The 15,463-nt window shown below is 42.6% G+C and overlaps 1 protein-coding gene across 1 annotated transcript; it reads right to left on the bottom strand.

Annotated features, from left to right (window-relative positions):
• Positions 1–5,030: 5,030 nt before the first annotated feature.
• Positions 5,031–7,374, bottom strand: LOC138210654 (uncharacterized). Its single transcript, XM_069169928.1, has 4 exons — positions 6,283–7,374; positions 6,018–6,082; positions 5,774–5,922; positions 5,031–5,681 (listed from the first exon to the last, which is right to left on the bottom strand). Exons 1-4 carry the CDS (start codon positions 7,294–7,296, stop codon positions 5,596–5,598), a joined length of 1,314 nt encoding a protein of 437 aa, XP_069026029.1. The 5' UTR covers positions 7,297–7,374; the 3' UTR covers positions 5,031–5,595.
• Positions 7,375–15,463: the final 8,089 nt, after the last annotated feature.

Here is a 15,463-nt window from a genome sequence, read left to right as displayed (position 1 = left end):
TGTACAGAGACATCCTTGATGAAAACCTTCTCCAGAGCGCTCTGGACCTCAGACTGGGGCGAAGGTTCATCTTCCAACAGGACAACGACCCGAAGCACACAGCCAAGATAACAAAGGAATGGCTTCGGGACAACTCTGTGAATGTCTTTAAGAGGCCCAGCCAGAGCCCAGACTTGAACCCGATTGAATATCTCTGGAGAGATCTGAAAATGGCTGTGCACCGACACTCCCCATCCACCAACCTGATGGAGCTTGAGAGGTCTTGCAAAGAAGAACGGGAGAAACTGCCCAAGAATAGGTGTGCCAAGCTTATAGCATCATACTCAAAAAGACTTGAGGCTGTAATTTCTGCCAAAGGTATACTTTGTGTACTTTATATATATATATTGATGGGGGACATCAGGTCAAAGAGAGAGGTAATGGCATGAGATGTGAAGCAATAATCAGTTTAAAATTGCTTAACTTCAGGATTAGAGATGATTTATTGTGTGAAATACTACATTCACTTGCCTATTGGGAATTCAACAATTGTGTTTGTCTGTTATTTTTGGTGTGGGCCAAGGTCCATCTTGGAATTGATGGAAATGAGGCGGCAAAACAGGCTTTGAAGAGTTGGTGTAGGCTGATTAGTGTAAACATTAATGAACCAGATGCCAAAGTGGTGATTAATGGATAAAGATGTGGCAGAATGAATGGAAATGAGGAAAGTAAAGGAAGATATCTTTAAAAAAAAAAACAACAACAACAAAAAAAACATTTGGAGGTGCATGATCTGAAGGCCAAAATAGGAAAGGAGAGAATTACAACAACATTCAGGAATGGTCATACTGGTTAAAACGGCTGTCTTTATGTGATTGGAAAACATATAAATGGAAATTCAGTGGACCATGTTTTATTGCCAAAAGTAGGCTATTATTCATGGAGAGAAGCATTAAAAATTCATAAAGAAATTTGGGAGAGGAAAATATTAATAGGCTAAGTGGAAACTCCCTCTATAGGCTATTTAGGAGCAGTATGACTAATGAACAAAATTTGAAGAATATTGATATTGTTTATGTATTTTTGTTCTCATCTGGTGGCTTTTTATTTAATTAATAACATCTGTTGTGGTTATTGCTCTGATTATATCTCATTGTTTGGGTAGAAGCAGGCTATGAGAGAAAGTTTAAAACTTCAGTCCAAACTCCAAGGAAGAAGAAGAACGTCAGATGTCGCGGTAAGCGTAATATGTCTCTTCTGGTTTATTTCACTGTGATCATTGAAGTCCAGGCTAGGAAACAGGTTCTAAGTAAATGCAAAAAAAAAAAAAGTACATCAGGTTGTCAGAATTTGGAAAAGATTCCTTCTGTTTCTTTACATCTCACTCACTTATTCTTTTGCCTCCCATATTCCACCAGCAGTTCCTGTCCTTACGAGGCATTTTCTCTGAGATCTTATTCTAGATTAGAAATAGGCTGAAGCAGGATTTGACAAATTTCTAATTCAGTTCAAACCTAATTTACAGATTCAAATAAAAGACAAAACGACACAGAATGACTTGCATACAAAAGCACTACAAAAGAACATGGTTAAATAAAAAACATTTCAATGGATCCACATCATCTAGGCCACTTAAGTAATGCTCTCATGATGTCTCACTCCATCCGTGCTCAATTTAAAGAAATATTCAGAACTTAAATTTGATAATTGCTTATTGTCACTGTGAATATGTAATGACAAATTTAGTGAAGTAGAAATTAAATGTATATGCATGACATTTTACACACACACACACATATATATGAAGTGTGTAAATGTACTTAACCTGAATGAAAAGTTATGAATTCCCCCTCTTTTAAAATCTTGTGTAGTTTTTTTTTTTTTTTTTGTAACTCATTCAGCCTTTTTTTTTTTTTTTGTGTTATTGCCCTTTTTTTTTTTTTTTTTTTTTAAATGTGACAGTCCACATCTATTAAGGCCTTTGTTAGAATGGAGAAAATGCAAATGATGTGACTCAGTGGTTGTTAAAATGGTGAAAGCAGTCATAGAAGATTCTTTCAACTGTCAGTCTGATAGTCCCTGGGCTCAGCTCCAAAGCTCACTCCCTTCTTTTCACCTGAACTTACCTGCTGGTGCAGCTGTGTTGAGTGACGTTTTTCCAGTGAGACACTAAGCAATGCCAAACAAATACAGGAAGAGTACTTTTGAGGTCGAATGGCACCAGAAAAAATGCAAGAAAAGGAACAAAAAAAAGCAACATAGTCACAAAAATCGATATTCAGACATACTGACAAAATATTGTATGTCCTATTTGGAGTTATTAGAATAAATATGAGACAGTTTAGGGATATCGTTGGAATGAAGGCACTTTTACTGCTGTATTGTGAACAACTGGTGTTAAAATAAGTGGGCTCAGTGATGTTCTTTCTATCTAGAGGCTCTGACACAAACCAAGTCATTTGCATATACTGTAGTTCAAATGAAGTTGAATATCCTCTTCCGGTTCACTGGCAGTGCAGCTGATAAAAGTCTAGATTAAGATCTGTTTTTTCTGTTTTATGAATAGTTGATGCTCAAGTGCTGTAAACCGCTTGAATAACCTATTTCTGTTAAATTTGCAGGATGCACACAGTTGGAGTGATGTCTTACGTGCCATGGTCTCTGTGTTGCATTGTTTCCCACAGATCAACAGTCAATCAAACACTGTTGATAATCCAGTGACTTCATGGGAGATTAGTTCTATTTTGTAATTCTAAACCAGCATTTTAACATTTGTTTAACATCCTTTCTATTTAATGTGGCGTTGCTCCTTCCTTGAAGGGTAATATGAGTCACTGCGTGACAGGTTTTTATCATTCAGACACAATGCAACCATTATTGGATTCATACAGTTAAAGCTATAATGTCGCAATTCGGGAACATGAGTTTAAAGTAAAATTAACAACTTCCAACACAATCTACCTAACTGTATTGTGTTGTGAGAACAATCTGTTCACACAATGTACCCCAGTGTATTCTTTGTTATTTCTTTTCTCGCTGACTTCTGAAGAAATGAAATATGTGGAATTGAACAGCTCCACGGAACCATTTTATTTGTTTCAGAGAGACTTAAGAGACAAAAATCAAACACAGGATATTGACAAATTTTGCATTCTGTTTTGAATCATACATTTTTTTTGTAGTTGCAGTCTTGCTGATGATGTTCAGGCATCCCTACTTGTGAAGTATTGCATGAAGAGCCTCTGATTTATTTATTTATTTTTTTAAACAAGTGAAAGTCAGTGACAGACTGAAGCTGGCTTGTTAATTGGAAATTCAAGAGTTATGACATAAGCTTGTCATATTGGTCTTGGGCACTGCTCTTCAACTCCTGCAGCTCATTTTTTCTTAGTTGGTTTATTCCACTGCAACTACAAATTGGCCGCTTCTCAGCCACTGTCACTATCGTTTCCTGCTCACTAAGCGTGGAAGTGATTGGATATTTACTTTTAATATTTCTATCGGAAAATTATTTCACAATACGTTTTGTTACTGCTTCCTTCTACCGCTCTATGTTTTTCTGCATTTTCTCTTTCCATGTTTGCACTTGACGATCTACAAAATGTATTCACTGTAGTGTTTGACTCCCATTTTGCTAAATGGTCATACTCATGGCAACAGTCTGTCTGTGTCCACTTGGTGAGAAAGCTGCTGATTGTGGAGACAAAAACGGGGATGAAGAGTTTATGTTCAAGCTGATGTTGCTTTCGAATTTGGGGGGGCCCATGCAGCAGCTCTGCAGATACAACAACCTGAACTGTTGCTGACAACTTGATATTAACAAGTTATCAGTTTGTACCTCTGTCTCCCAGTTATTCTATATCATACCCCTAAGATGTTCAGCTCCCATCAACTTAATCTTTTTTACAACCTTCACAACACCTCTTCCAATATAGGCCGGTGAATCCATTTCTTCCACACACAAGTAAAACCAGTTTACCCTGAAAGCCAAACCTTCAGGTTAAATGCTGCTACTTCTGCAGCTATGCAGGAAATGTCATTCCTCCCTCTACAGCAATTGGGCTGCTTGTCATACTTACCTTCTTTCATATACCTTACAGCCAAATCGTACGTCATATTCTGTTCAGAAATACAGTGGCGGTTGCTTAATTCCGATTCTTTTTTTTGACATTGGCTTTAAGTCTTTAACTGAAGACTTTTATTCTGTTCTGCTGGCCGTGTCATGCATCATGTTTCAAAACCCATCTGGCCTGCAACGGTCCTTTAGCCTTCATCATGGGTTAGATTGTGATTAGGTATAAACACAAGTTACCAACTAAGTATTTTTGCTTTGCTACACGACTGTATAATGTGACAACTCCTGCAAACTTTGTGCATATTTTAAGCGTTTGTTTGTTTTAAGCCATCTTTTGCTTGCTTTGCTTTTGTCATCAGGTACCATGTTCGAGGGAGGATTTGTAGATATGTTCACCATGGTTAAACACATTGACTACTCGATAGGCAGCGAAACTCACAACATGACCGCAGCCATTATCTGCAACTTCAGGTACAGCCATATTTAATGAAAGAAGTCTTCTTTGGCCGGTTGAAATCCAGAAGTTGCCATAGGAGCTGTCACATTTCAGTGTGTTATTTCTTTGCATAAATTCTGTTTTCCACTTGTCTAAGACCAACTTTAATGAATGAATTGAACGCTGCGATAGCTTCAAGTCATTCAGAGTCTGACAAGTAAATAGCTTGTTATTCATGAAGACCATCATGGAAAATTGTTTTGACAATGGTTGATGCTGACACTGAGACTGGTGGTTAAGGTGATTTCAAATACCATAATTGGGATTAAAAAAAGACAGTCATTGTCAATATAAACTATGCCCCACTCTCTGTCCTCTCTGTCTGACAAACCTGATTCACTGACATAGCTGCACTGGTGTTTTCAGTGGAGGTTCTGACCTTAAATCCAATCTAGTTTCTCTTTTCCCAACTCGAATATAAAAACATCACCAGAGACGATTTGAATTCTTCAGAAATGTTGTATTCTGATCATTGTGAAGTTACCAAAAGATAGTTTACAAACAAGAAATCTCAGAATCAAGCTGTGCATGATTATGTAATTACACCTTTTAGAAATGAGGAAATTCATAGTGCATTCTTTTGATACATGTATATACAAACACGCATATATAAACTATCTGCATTGGATCAGGGTTGGTGTGTGCAACCCTCTATTAGCTGAATGTGAGGTTTCATTTATTTAGGAAGCTTGTTCAATTACAATATGCTCTCTCTGCAGCTGCTGCACTATTTTACACTATATAGCTTATAAAGTGAAACCGAGAGGTGGATTATATATGTACTTAAAGTTGACTGTATTGTTCTGTCCAGCCAAGGGTCCTAGAAGTTCCCACAGAAATGCTTTCAGTTCAACAGAGACAGAATCCACTGTTAATAATGACTATAATCGATGTAAAGTTGCACTTAATAATAAACTCACCTGAAGCCCAACAACACTAAAGATAATCATGAATTTTGGCTATTTACTGACAATGAAGTCCTTTTGCCTGACCAGTGATGACAGTCATGTTCTGCTGGCAATATAAATGGAAATCAGCACAAATTCTATGGCTGACTTGACAGTAGCCATGACAATAGCACCAGGCAGGATGCAGTGACGAGACGAATCTTGTGGCTTACTCCACTTGAAGCTGTGAATGAGAAGAGAAAGGGGAAGATTATTAGTTTAACACATAATGCAGCTTCTGAATTCTTTTGTCAGGTAGTATGAAATATTGCTTACGTGTGCCATCGACAATGATGGAGGTGCCTTCGATGTCGAAGCCATTGACGGTTGGAGCTGCAGTGATCAAAACACTCGCAATCTGAGTGTTATCAGGAACAGATATGCTGACAAATGTGAGGTTCATGGTGTTGATGATCGATCCACTTCTACAAAATGAGAAACAAAATAAAAATGTTTAGACATCTAATTTAGGTTAGTATTCCTAAATTGTAATGCAATTAGTCAAAAATATTTAGATTACCTGAATGCTACAACATCCAAGGAGATGAAGGAAGAAGGAAATGCACTTTGGAACCTTGGTTCAATCTCCAGAAACAGAAAAGACATTTTCTATAAATGCATTGTTCCATTTTTTTTTAGATGAGTTAGACAGTGTATTTTTTTTATTAAAGCTCATCAATAATGCTTCTCTTTCATAAGGACATTTAAAGTTGAGAGGGTGACTTAAGCTCTGATTAAACAATTCACGTATACATGCAGATTTTTTCTCAAAAGGTGAGACTTACCTGTCTCTTTATTGTTAAAGTTCGCTTTGTAAAAGCTGCAGATGATGGATTCAGCAAGTCAGTTGTAAATGTGTCAAGAAGTGATCTGAAAGTCACAACTTTTGTTGTGAGTGTGACAATTGCAGGTGCAGCAGTTGTTGTTTCAGTTGTTACTGGTGTAGTAGTTGCTCGTGTTGTCGTCGAAGTAGTTGCTGGTGTTGTGGTAGGTTTAGTTGTTGGGGTAGTTGTTGGTGTTGTGGTAGGGGTAGTAGTTGGTTTTATGGTAGGGGTAGAAGTCGTGGTTGTTGGTGTTGTCATCGGTGGAGTAGTTGGTGTTGTCGTCGTTGTTGTGGTAGGGGTAGAAATTGGTGTTGTTGTTGGTGTTGTCGGTGTAGTTGTTGAAGTTGTTGTTGGTGTTGTCGTCGGTGTAGTAGTTGGTGTGGTTGTTGGTGTTGTTGTTTGTGTTGTCTGTGTAGTTGTTGGTGTTGTTGTCGGTGTTGTGGTAGGGGTAGAAATTGGTGTGGTTGTTGTTGTTGTTGGTGTTGTCGTCGGTTCAGTAGTTGGTGTGGATGTTGGTGTTGTCATTGGAATAGTTGTTGTTGTCATCAGTGTAGTAATTGGTGTTGTGGTAGGGGTAGTAGTTGGAGAAGTTGTTGGTGAAGTAGTTGGTGTAGTTGTTGGTGTTGTCGTTGGAGTAGTTGGTTGTGTTGTCGTCGGTGTAGTAGTTGGTGTTGTGGTAAGGGTAGCAGTCGGCGTGGTTGTTGGTGTTGTTGCAGTAGTTGGTGTTGTGGTAGGGGTAGTAGTTGAAGTTGTTGGTGTGGTTGTTGGTGTTGTTGTTGGAGTAGTTGTTGGTGTTGTTGTCGGTGTCGTGGTTGATGTTGTGGTAGGGGTAGTAGTTGGTGAGATTATCGGTGTTGCTGTAGTTGTTGGTGTTGACGTTGGAGTAGTTGTTGGTGTTGTCGTCGGTGTAGTAGTTGGTGTTGTGGTAGCGGTAGTAGTTGGAGTAGTTGTGGGTGTTGTCTTCGGTGTAGTCATTGGTGTTGTGGTAGGGGTAGTAGTTGGAGAAGTTTTTGGTGTAGTAGTTGGTGTTGTGGTAGGGGAGGTAGTTGGAGAAGTTGTTGGTGTAGTAGTTGGTGTAGTTGTTGGTGTTGTCGTTGGAGTAGTTGTTGGTGTTGTGGTAGTTGTAGTAGTTGGTGTTGTGGTAGGGGTAGTTGTTGGTGTTGTTTTCGGTGTAGTCGTTGGTGTTGTGGTAGGGGTAGTAGTTGGTGTAGTTGTTGGTGTTGTCGTTGGAGTAGTTGTTGGTGTTGTCGTCGGTGTAGTAGTTGGTGTTGTGGTAGCGGTAGTAGTTGGAGTAGTTGGTGTAGTTGTTGGTGTTGTCGTTGGAGTAGTTGTTGGTGTTGTCGTCGGTGTAGTAGTTGGTGTTGTGGTAGCGGTAGTAGTTGGAGTAGTTGGTGTAGTTGTTGGTTTTGTGGTGGCGGTAGTAGTTGGAGTAGTTGTTGGTGTTGTCTTCGCTGAAGTCGTTGGTGTTGTGGTAGGGGTAGTAGTTGGAGAAGTTGTTGGTGTAGTAGTTGGTGTAGTTGTTGGTGTTGTCGTTGGGGTAGTTGTTGGTGTTGTGGTAGTTGTAGTAGTTGGTGTTGTGGTAGGGGTAGTTGTTGGTGTTGTCTTCGGTGTAGTCGTTGGTGTTGTGGTAGGGGTAGTAGTTGGAGAAGTTGTTGGTGTTGTAGTTGGTGTAGTTGTTGGTGTTGTCATTGGAGTAGTTGTTGGTGTTGTCGTTGGTGTAGTAGTTGGTGTAGTTGTTTGTGTTGTCGTTGGAGTACTTGTTGGTGTTGTGATAGGGGTAGTAGTTGGAGAAGTTGTTGGTGTTGTCGTTGGAGTAGTATTTGGTGTTGTCGTCGGTGTAGTAGTTGGTGTTGTGGTAGATGTAGTAGTTGGTGTTGTGGTAGCGGTAGTAGTTGGAGTAGTTGTTGATGTTGTCTTCGCTGAAGTCGTTGGTGTTGTGGTAGGGGTAGTAGTTGGAGTAGTTGTTGGTGTTGTCGTTGGAGTAGTTGTTGGTGTTGTCGTCGGTGTAGTAGTTGGGGTTGTGGTAGGAGTAGTAGTTGCAGTAGTTGTCGGTGTTGTCTTCGGTGTAGTCATTGGCGTTGTGGAAGGGGTAGTAGTTGGAGAAGTTGTTGGTGTAGTAGTTGGTGTTGTGGTAGGGGTAGTATTTGGAGAAGTTGTTGGTGTTGTCATCGGTGTAGTCGTTGGTGTTGTGGTAGGGGTAGTAGTTGGAGAAGTTGTTGGTGTAGTAGTTGGTGTTGTGGCAGGTGTAGTGGTTGGTGTAGTTGTTGGTGTTGTCGTTGGAGTAGTTGTTGGTGTTGTCGTCGGTGTAGTAGTTGGTGTTGTGGTAGCGGTAGTAGTTGGAGTAGTTGGTGTGGTTGTTGGTGTTGTTGTCGGTGTAGTAGTTGGTGTTGTGGTAGGGGTAGTAGTTGTAGCAGTTGTTGGTGTTGTCTTTTGTGTAGTGGTTGGTGTTGTGGTTGGGGTAGTAGTTTGAGAAGTTCTTGGTGTAGTAGTTGGTGTTGTCGTTGGAGTAGTTGTTGGTGTTGTCGTCGGTGTAGTAGTTGGTGTTGTGGTAGCGGTAGTAGTTGGAGTAGTTGGTGTAGTTGTTGGTGTTGTTGGTGTTGTTGGAGTAGTAGTTGGTGTTGTGGTAGCGGTAGTAGTTGGAGTAGTTGGTGTAGTTGTTGGTGTTGTTGGTGTTGTTGGAGTAGTTGTTGGTGTCGTGGCAGGTGTAGTAGTTGGTGTAGTTGTTGGTGTTGTCGTTGGAGTAGTTGTTGGTGTTGTCGTCGGTGTAGTAGTTGGTGTTGTGGTAGCGGTTGTAGTTGGAGTAGTTGGTGTAGTTGTTGGTGTTGTCGTTGGAGTAGTTGTTGGTGTTGTCGTCGGTGTAGTAGTTGGTGTTGTGGTAGCAGTAGTAGTTGGAGTAGTTGGTGTAGTTGTTGGTTTTGTGGTGGCGGTAGTAGTTGGAGTAGTTGTTGGTGTTGTCTTCGCTGAAGTCGTTGGTGTTGTGGTAGGGGTAGTAGTTGGAGAAGTTGTTGGTGTAGTAGTTGGTGTAGTTGTTGGTGTTGTCGTTGGGGTAGTTGTTGGTGTTGTGGTAGTTGTAGTAGTTGGTGTTGTGGTAGGGGTAGTTGTTGGTGTTGTCTTCGGTGTAGTCGTTGGTGTTGTGGTAGGGGTAGTAGTTGGAGAAGTTGTTGGTGTTGTAGTTGGTGTAGTTGTTGGTGTTGTCATTGGAGTAGTTGTTGGTGTTGTCGTTGGTGTAGTAGTTGGTGTAGTTGTTTGTGTTGTCGTTGGAGTACTTGTTGGTGTTGTGATAGGGGTAGTAGTTGGAGAAGTTGTTGGTGTTGTCGTTGGAGTAGTATTTGGTGTTGTCGTCGGTGTAGTAGTTGGTGTTGTGGTAGATGTAGTAGTTGGTGTTGTGGTAGCGGTAGTAGTTGGAGCAGTTGTTGGTGTTGTCATCGCTGAAGTCATTGGTGTTGTGGTAGGGGTAGTAGTTGGAGTAGTTGTTGGTGTTGTCGTTGGAGTAGTTGTTGGTGTTGTCGTCGGTGTTGTAGTTGGTGTTGTTTGTGTGGTTGTGGTAGTTGTAGTAGTTGGTGTTGTGGTAGGTGTAGTAGTTGGAGTAGTTGTTGATGTTGTCGTCGGTGTAGTAGTTGGTGTTGTGGTAGCGGTAGTAGTTGGAGTAGTTGGTGTGGTTGTTGGTGCTGTTGTCGGTGTAGTAGTTGGTGTTGTGGTAGGGGTAGTAGTTGGACTAGTTGTTGGTGTTGTCCTCGGTGTAGTCGTTGGTGTTGTGGTAGGGGTAGTAGTTGGAGAAGATTTTGGTGTAGTAGTTGTTGTTGTGGTAGGGGTAGTAGTTGGAGTAGTTGGTGTGGTTGTTTGTGTTGTTGTCGGGGTAGTAGTTGGTGTTGTGTTAGGGGTAGTAGCTGGAGTAGTTGTTGGTGTTGTCGTCGGTGTAGTAGTTGGTGTTGTGGTAGCGGTAGTAGTTGGAGTAGTTGGTGTGTATGTTGGTGTTGTTGGTGTTGTTGGAGTAGTTGTTGGTGTTGTGGCAGGTGTAGTAGTTGGTGTAGTTGTTGGTGTTGTCGTTGGAGTAGTTGTTGGTGCTGTCGTTGGTGTAGTAGTTGGTGTTGTGGTAGCGGTAGTAGTTGGAGTAGTTGGTGTGGTTGTTGGTGTTGTTGTCGGTGTAGTAGTTGGTGTTGTGGTAGGGGTAGTAGTTGGAGTAGTTGTTGGTGTAGTTGTTGGTGTAGTTGTTGGTGTTGTCGTTGGAGTAGTTGTTGGTGTTGTCGTCGGTTTAGTAGTTGGTGTTGTGGTAGTTGTAGTAGTTGGAGTAGTTGTTGGTGTTGTCTTCGCTGTAGTAGTTGGTGTTGTGGTAGGGGTAGTTGTTGGTGTTGTCTTCGGTGTTGTAGTTGGTGTTGTGGTAGCGGTAGTAGCTGCTGTAGTTGGTGTGGTTGTTGGTGTTGTGGTAGGGGTAGTAGTTGGAGTAGTTGTTGGTGTTGTCGTCGGTGTAGTCGTTGGTGTTGTAGTAGGGGTAGTCGTTGGAGAAGTTGTTGGTGTTGTAGTTGTTGGTGTTGTCGTCAGTGTAGTAGTTGGTGTTGTGGTAGCGGTAGTAGTTGGAGTAGTTGTGGGTGTTGTCTTCGGTGTAGTCATTGGTGTTGTGGTAGGGGTAGTAGTTGAAGTTTTTGGTGTAGTAGTTGGTGTTGTGGTAGGGGAGGTAGTTGGAGAAGTTGTTGGTGTAGTAGTTGGTGTAGTTTTTGGTGTTGTCGTTGGAGTAGTTGTTGGTGTTGTGGTAGTTGTAGTAGTTGGTGTTGTGGTAGGGGTAGTTGTTGGTGTTGCTTTCGGTGTAGTCGTTGGTGTTGTGGTAGGGGTAGGAGTTGGTGTAGTTGTTGGTGTTGTCGTTGGAGTAGTTGTTGGTGTTGTCGTCGGTGTAGTAGTTGGTGTTGTGGTAGCGGTATTAGTTGGAGTAGTTGGTGTAGTTGTTGGTGTTGTCATTGGAGTAGTTGTTGGTGTTGTTGTTGGTGTAATAGTTGGTGTTGTGGTAGCGGTCGTAGTTGGAGTAGTTGGTGTGGTTGTTGGTGTTGTTGTCGGTGTAGTAGTTGGTGTTGTGGTAGGGGTAGTAGTTGGAGTAGTTGTTGGTGTAGTTGTTGGTGTAGTTGTTGGTGTTGTCGTTGGAGTAGTTGTTGGTGTTGTCGTCGGTTTAGTAGTTGGTGTTGTGGTACTTGTAGTAGTTGGAGTAGTTGGTGTAGTTGTTGGTGTTGTGGTAGCTGTAGTAGTTGGAGTAGTTGTTGGTGTTGTCTTCGCTGTAGTAGTTGGTGTTGTGGTAGGGGTAGTTGTTGGTGTTGTCTTCGGTGTAGTCGTTGGTGTTGTGGTAGGGGTAGTAGTTGGAGAAGTTGTTGGTGTTGTCGTTGGTGTAGTTGTTGGTGTTGTCTTTGGAGTAGTTGTTGGTGTTGTCGTCGGTGTTGTAGTTGGTGTTGTGGTAGCGGTAGTAGCTGCTGTAGTTGGTGTGGTTGTTGGTGTTGTGGTAGGAGTAGTAGTTGGAGTAGTTGTTGGTGTTGTCGTCGGTGTAGTCGTTGGTGTTGTAGTAGGGGTAGTCGTTAGAGAAGTTGTTGGTGTTGTAGTTGTTGGTGTTGTCGTCGGTGTAGTAGTTGGTGTTGTGGTAGCGGTAGTAGTTGGAGTAGTTGTGGGTGTTGTCTTCGGTGTAGTCATTGGTGTTGTGGTAGGGGTAGTAGTTGGAGAATTTTTTGGTGTAGTAGTTGGTGTTGTGGTACGGGAGGTAGTTGGAGAAGTTGTTGGTGTAGTAGTTGGTGTAGTTGTTGGTGTTGTCGTTGGAGTAGTTGTTGGTGTTGTGGTAGTTGTAGTAGTTGGTGTTGTGGTAGGGGTAGTTGTTGGTGTTGTTTTCGGTGTAGTCGTTGGTGTTGTGGTAGGGGTAGTAGTTGGTGTAGTTGTTGGTGTTGTCGTTGGAGTAGTTGTTGGTGTTGTCGTCGGTGTAGTAGTTGGTGTTGTGGTAGCGGTAGTAGTTGGAGTAGTTGTTGGTGTAGTTGTTGGTGTAGTTGGTGTTGTTGGGGTAGTTGTTGGTGTCGTGGCAGGTGTAGTAGTTGGTGTAGTTGTTGGTGTTGTCGTTGGAGTAGTTGTTGGTGTTGTCGTCGGTGTAGTAGTTGGTGTTGTGGTAGCGGTAGTAGTTGGAGTAGTTGGTGTAGTTGTTGGTTTTGTGGTGGCGGTAGTAGTTGGAGTAGTTGTTGGTGTTGTCTTCGCTGAAGTCGTTGGTGTTGTGGTAGGGGTAGTAGTTGGAGAAGTTGTTGGTGTAGTAGTTGGTGTAGTCGTTGGGGTAGTTGTTGGTGTTGTGGTAGTTGTAGTAGTTGGTGTTGTGGTAGGGGTAGTTGTTGGTGTTGTCTTCGGTGTAGTCGTTGGTGTTGTGGTAGGGGTAGTAGTTGGAGAAGTTGTAGTTGGTGTAGTTGTTGGTGTTGTCATTGGAGTAGTTGTTGGTGTTGTCGTCGGTGTAGTAGTTGGTGTAGTTGTTTGTGTTGTCGTTGGAGTACTTGTTGGTGTTGTCTTCTGTGTAGTCGTTGGTGTTGTGGTAGGGGTAGTAGTTGGAGAAGTTGTTGGTGTTGTCGTTGGAATAGTTGTTGGTGTTGTCGTCAGTGTAGTAGTTGGTGTTGTGGTAGATGTAATAGTTGGTGTTGTGGTAGCGGTAGTAGTTGGAGTAGTTGTTGGTGTTGTCTTCGCTGAAGTCGTTGGTGTTGTGGTAGGGGTAGTAGTTGGAGTAGTTGTTGGTGTTGTCGTCGGTGTAGTAGTTGGTGTTGTGGTAGCGGTAGTAGTTGGAGTAGTTGGTGTGGTTGTTGGTGTTGTTGTCGGTGTAGTAGTTGGTGTTGTGGCAGGGGTAGTAGTTGGAGTAGTTGTTGGTGTAGTTGGTGGTGTTGTCATTGGAGTAGTTGTTTGTGTTGTCGTCGGTTTAGTAGTTGGTGTTGTGGTAGTTGTAGTAGTTGGAGTAGTTGGTGTAGTTGTTGGTGTTGTGGTAGCGGTAGTAGATGGAGTAGTTGTTGGTGTTGTCTTCGCTGAAGTCGTTGGTGTTGTGGTAGGGGTAGTAGTTGGAGTAGTTGTTGGTGTTGTGGTAGTTGTAGTAGTTGGTGTTGTGGTAGTTGTAGTAGTTGGTGTTGTGGTAGGGGTAGTTGTTGGTGTTGTCGTCGGTGTTGTAGTTGGTGTTGTGGTAGCGGTAGCTGCTGCTGTAGTTGGTGTGGTTGTTGGTGTTGTGGTAGGGGTAGTAGTTGGAGTAGTTGTTGGTGTTGTCGTCGGTGTAGTCGTTGGTGTTGTAGTAGGGGTAGTCGTTGGAGAAGTTGTTGGTGTTGTAGTTGTTGGTGTAGTAGTTGGTGTTGTGGTAGCGGTAGTAGTTGGAGTAGTTGTGGGTGTTGTCTTCGGTGTAGTCGTTGGTGTTGTGGTAGGGGTAGTAGTTGGAGAAGTTTTTGGTGTAGTAGTTGATGTTGTGGTAGGGGAGGTAGTTGGAGAAGTTGTTGGTGTAGTTGTTGGTGTTGTCGTTGGAGAAGTTGTTGGTGTTGTGATAGATGTAGTAGTTGGTGTTGTGGTAGGTGTAGTTGTTGGTGTTGTTTTCGGTGTAGTCGTTGGTGTTGTGGTAGGGGTAGTAGTTGGTGTAGTTGTTGGTGTTGTCGTTGGAGTAGTTGTTGGTGTTGTCGTCGGTGTAGTAGTTGGGGTTGTGGTAGGGGTAGTAGTTGCAGTAGTTGTCGGTGTTGTCTTCGGTGTAGTCGTTGGTGTTGTGGAAGGGGTAGTAGTTGGAGAAGTTGTTGGTGTAGTAGTTGGTGTTGTGGTAGGGGTAGTAGTTGGAGAAGTTGTTGGTGTTGTAGTTGTTGGTGTTGTCGTTGGAGTAGTTGTTGGTGTTGTCGTCGGTGTAGTAGTTGGTGTTGTGGTAGCGGTAGTAGTTGGAGTAGTTGTGGGTGTTGTCTTCGGTGTAGTCATTGGTGTTGTGGTAGGGGTAGTAGTTGGAGAAGTTTTTGGTGTAGTAGTTGGTGTCGTGGTAGGGGAGGTAGTTGGAGAAGTTGTTGGTGTAGTAGTTGGTGTAGTTGTTGGTGTTGTCGTTGGAGTAGTTGTTGGTGTTGTGGTAGTTGTAGTAGTTGGTGTTGTGGTAGGGGTAGTTGTTGGTGTTGTTTTCGGTGTAGTCGTTGGTGTTGTGGTAGGGGTAGTAGTAGGTGTAGTTGTTGGTGTTGTCGTTGGAGTAGTTGTTGGTGTTGTCGTCGGTGCAGTAGTTGGTGTTGTGGTAGCGGTAGTAGTTGGAGTAGTTGGTGTAGTTGTTGGTGTTATTGGTGTTGTTGGAGTAGTTGTTGGTGTCGTGGCAGGTGTAGTAGTTGGTGTAGTTGTTGGTGTTGTCGTTGGAGTAGTTGTTGGTGTTGTCGTCGGTGTAGTAGTTGGTGTTGTGGTAGCGGTAGTAGTTGGAGTAGTTGGTGCAGTTGTTGGTTTTTTGGTGGCGGTAGTAGTTGGAGTAGTTGTTGGTGTTGTCGTCGGTGTAGTCGTTGGTGTTGTAGTAGGGGTAGTCGTTGGAGAAGTTGTTGGTGTAGTAGTTGGTGTAGTTGTTGGTGTTGCCGTTGGGGTAGTTGTTGGTGTCGTGGTAGTTGTAGTAGTTGGTGTTGTGGTAGCGGTAGTAGTTGGAGTAGTTGGTGTGGTTGTTGATGTTGTTGTCGGTGTAGTAGTTGGTGTTGTGGTAGGGGTATTAGTTGGAGTAGTTGTTGGTGTAGTTGTTGGTGTTGTCGTTGGAGTAGTTGTTGGTGTTGTCGTCGGTTTAGTAGTTGGTGTTGTGGTAGTTGTAGTAGTTGGAGTAGTTGGTGTAGTTGTTGGTATTGTGGTAGCGGTAGTAGTTGGAGAAGTTGTTGGTGTAGTAGTTGGTGTTGTGGTAGGGGTAGTATTTGGAGAAGTTGTTGGTGTTGTAGTTGTTGGTGTTGTCGTTGGAGTAGTTGTTGGTGTTGTGGCAGGTGTAGTAGTTGGTGTAGTTGTTGGTGTTGTCGTTGGAGTAGTTGTTGGTGTTGTCGTCGGTGTAGTAGTTGGTGTTGTGGTAGCGGTAGTAGTTGGAGTAGTTGATGTAGTTGTTGGTGTTGTTGGTGTTGTTGGAGTAGTTGTTGGTGTCGTGGCAGGTGTAGTAGTTGGTGTAGTTGTTGGTGTTGTCGTTGGAGTAGTTGTTGGTGTT

The sequence above is a fragment of the Embiotoca jacksoni genome, unplaced genomic scaffold, assembly GCF_022577435.1.
Source record: "Embiotoca jacksoni isolate LCO1_2020_lvr unplaced genomic scaffold, fEmbJac1.0.p SCAF_47, whole genome shotgun sequence".
Taxonomy (NCBI): Eukaryota; Metazoa; Chordata; class Actinopteri; family Embiotocidae; genus Embiotoca; species Embiotoca jacksoni.
This window is presented reverse-complemented; position numbering and strand designations above follow the sequence as displayed.

Coding starts and splice junctions, on each gene's coding strand:
- LOC138210654 (XM_069169928.1), bottom strand. CDS start 7,296: ATGACTACACCGAAGACAACACCCACAACTACTCCAACTACTACCGCT. Junction 6,083..6,282: donor CTTTAACAATAAAGAGACAG/GTAAGTCTCACC, acceptor CTGTTTCTGGAG/ATTGAACCAAGGTTCCAAAG. Junction 5,682..5,773: donor CATCATTGTCGATGGCACAC/GTAAGCAATATT, acceptor TCTCATTCACAG/CTTCAAGTGGAGTAAGCCAC.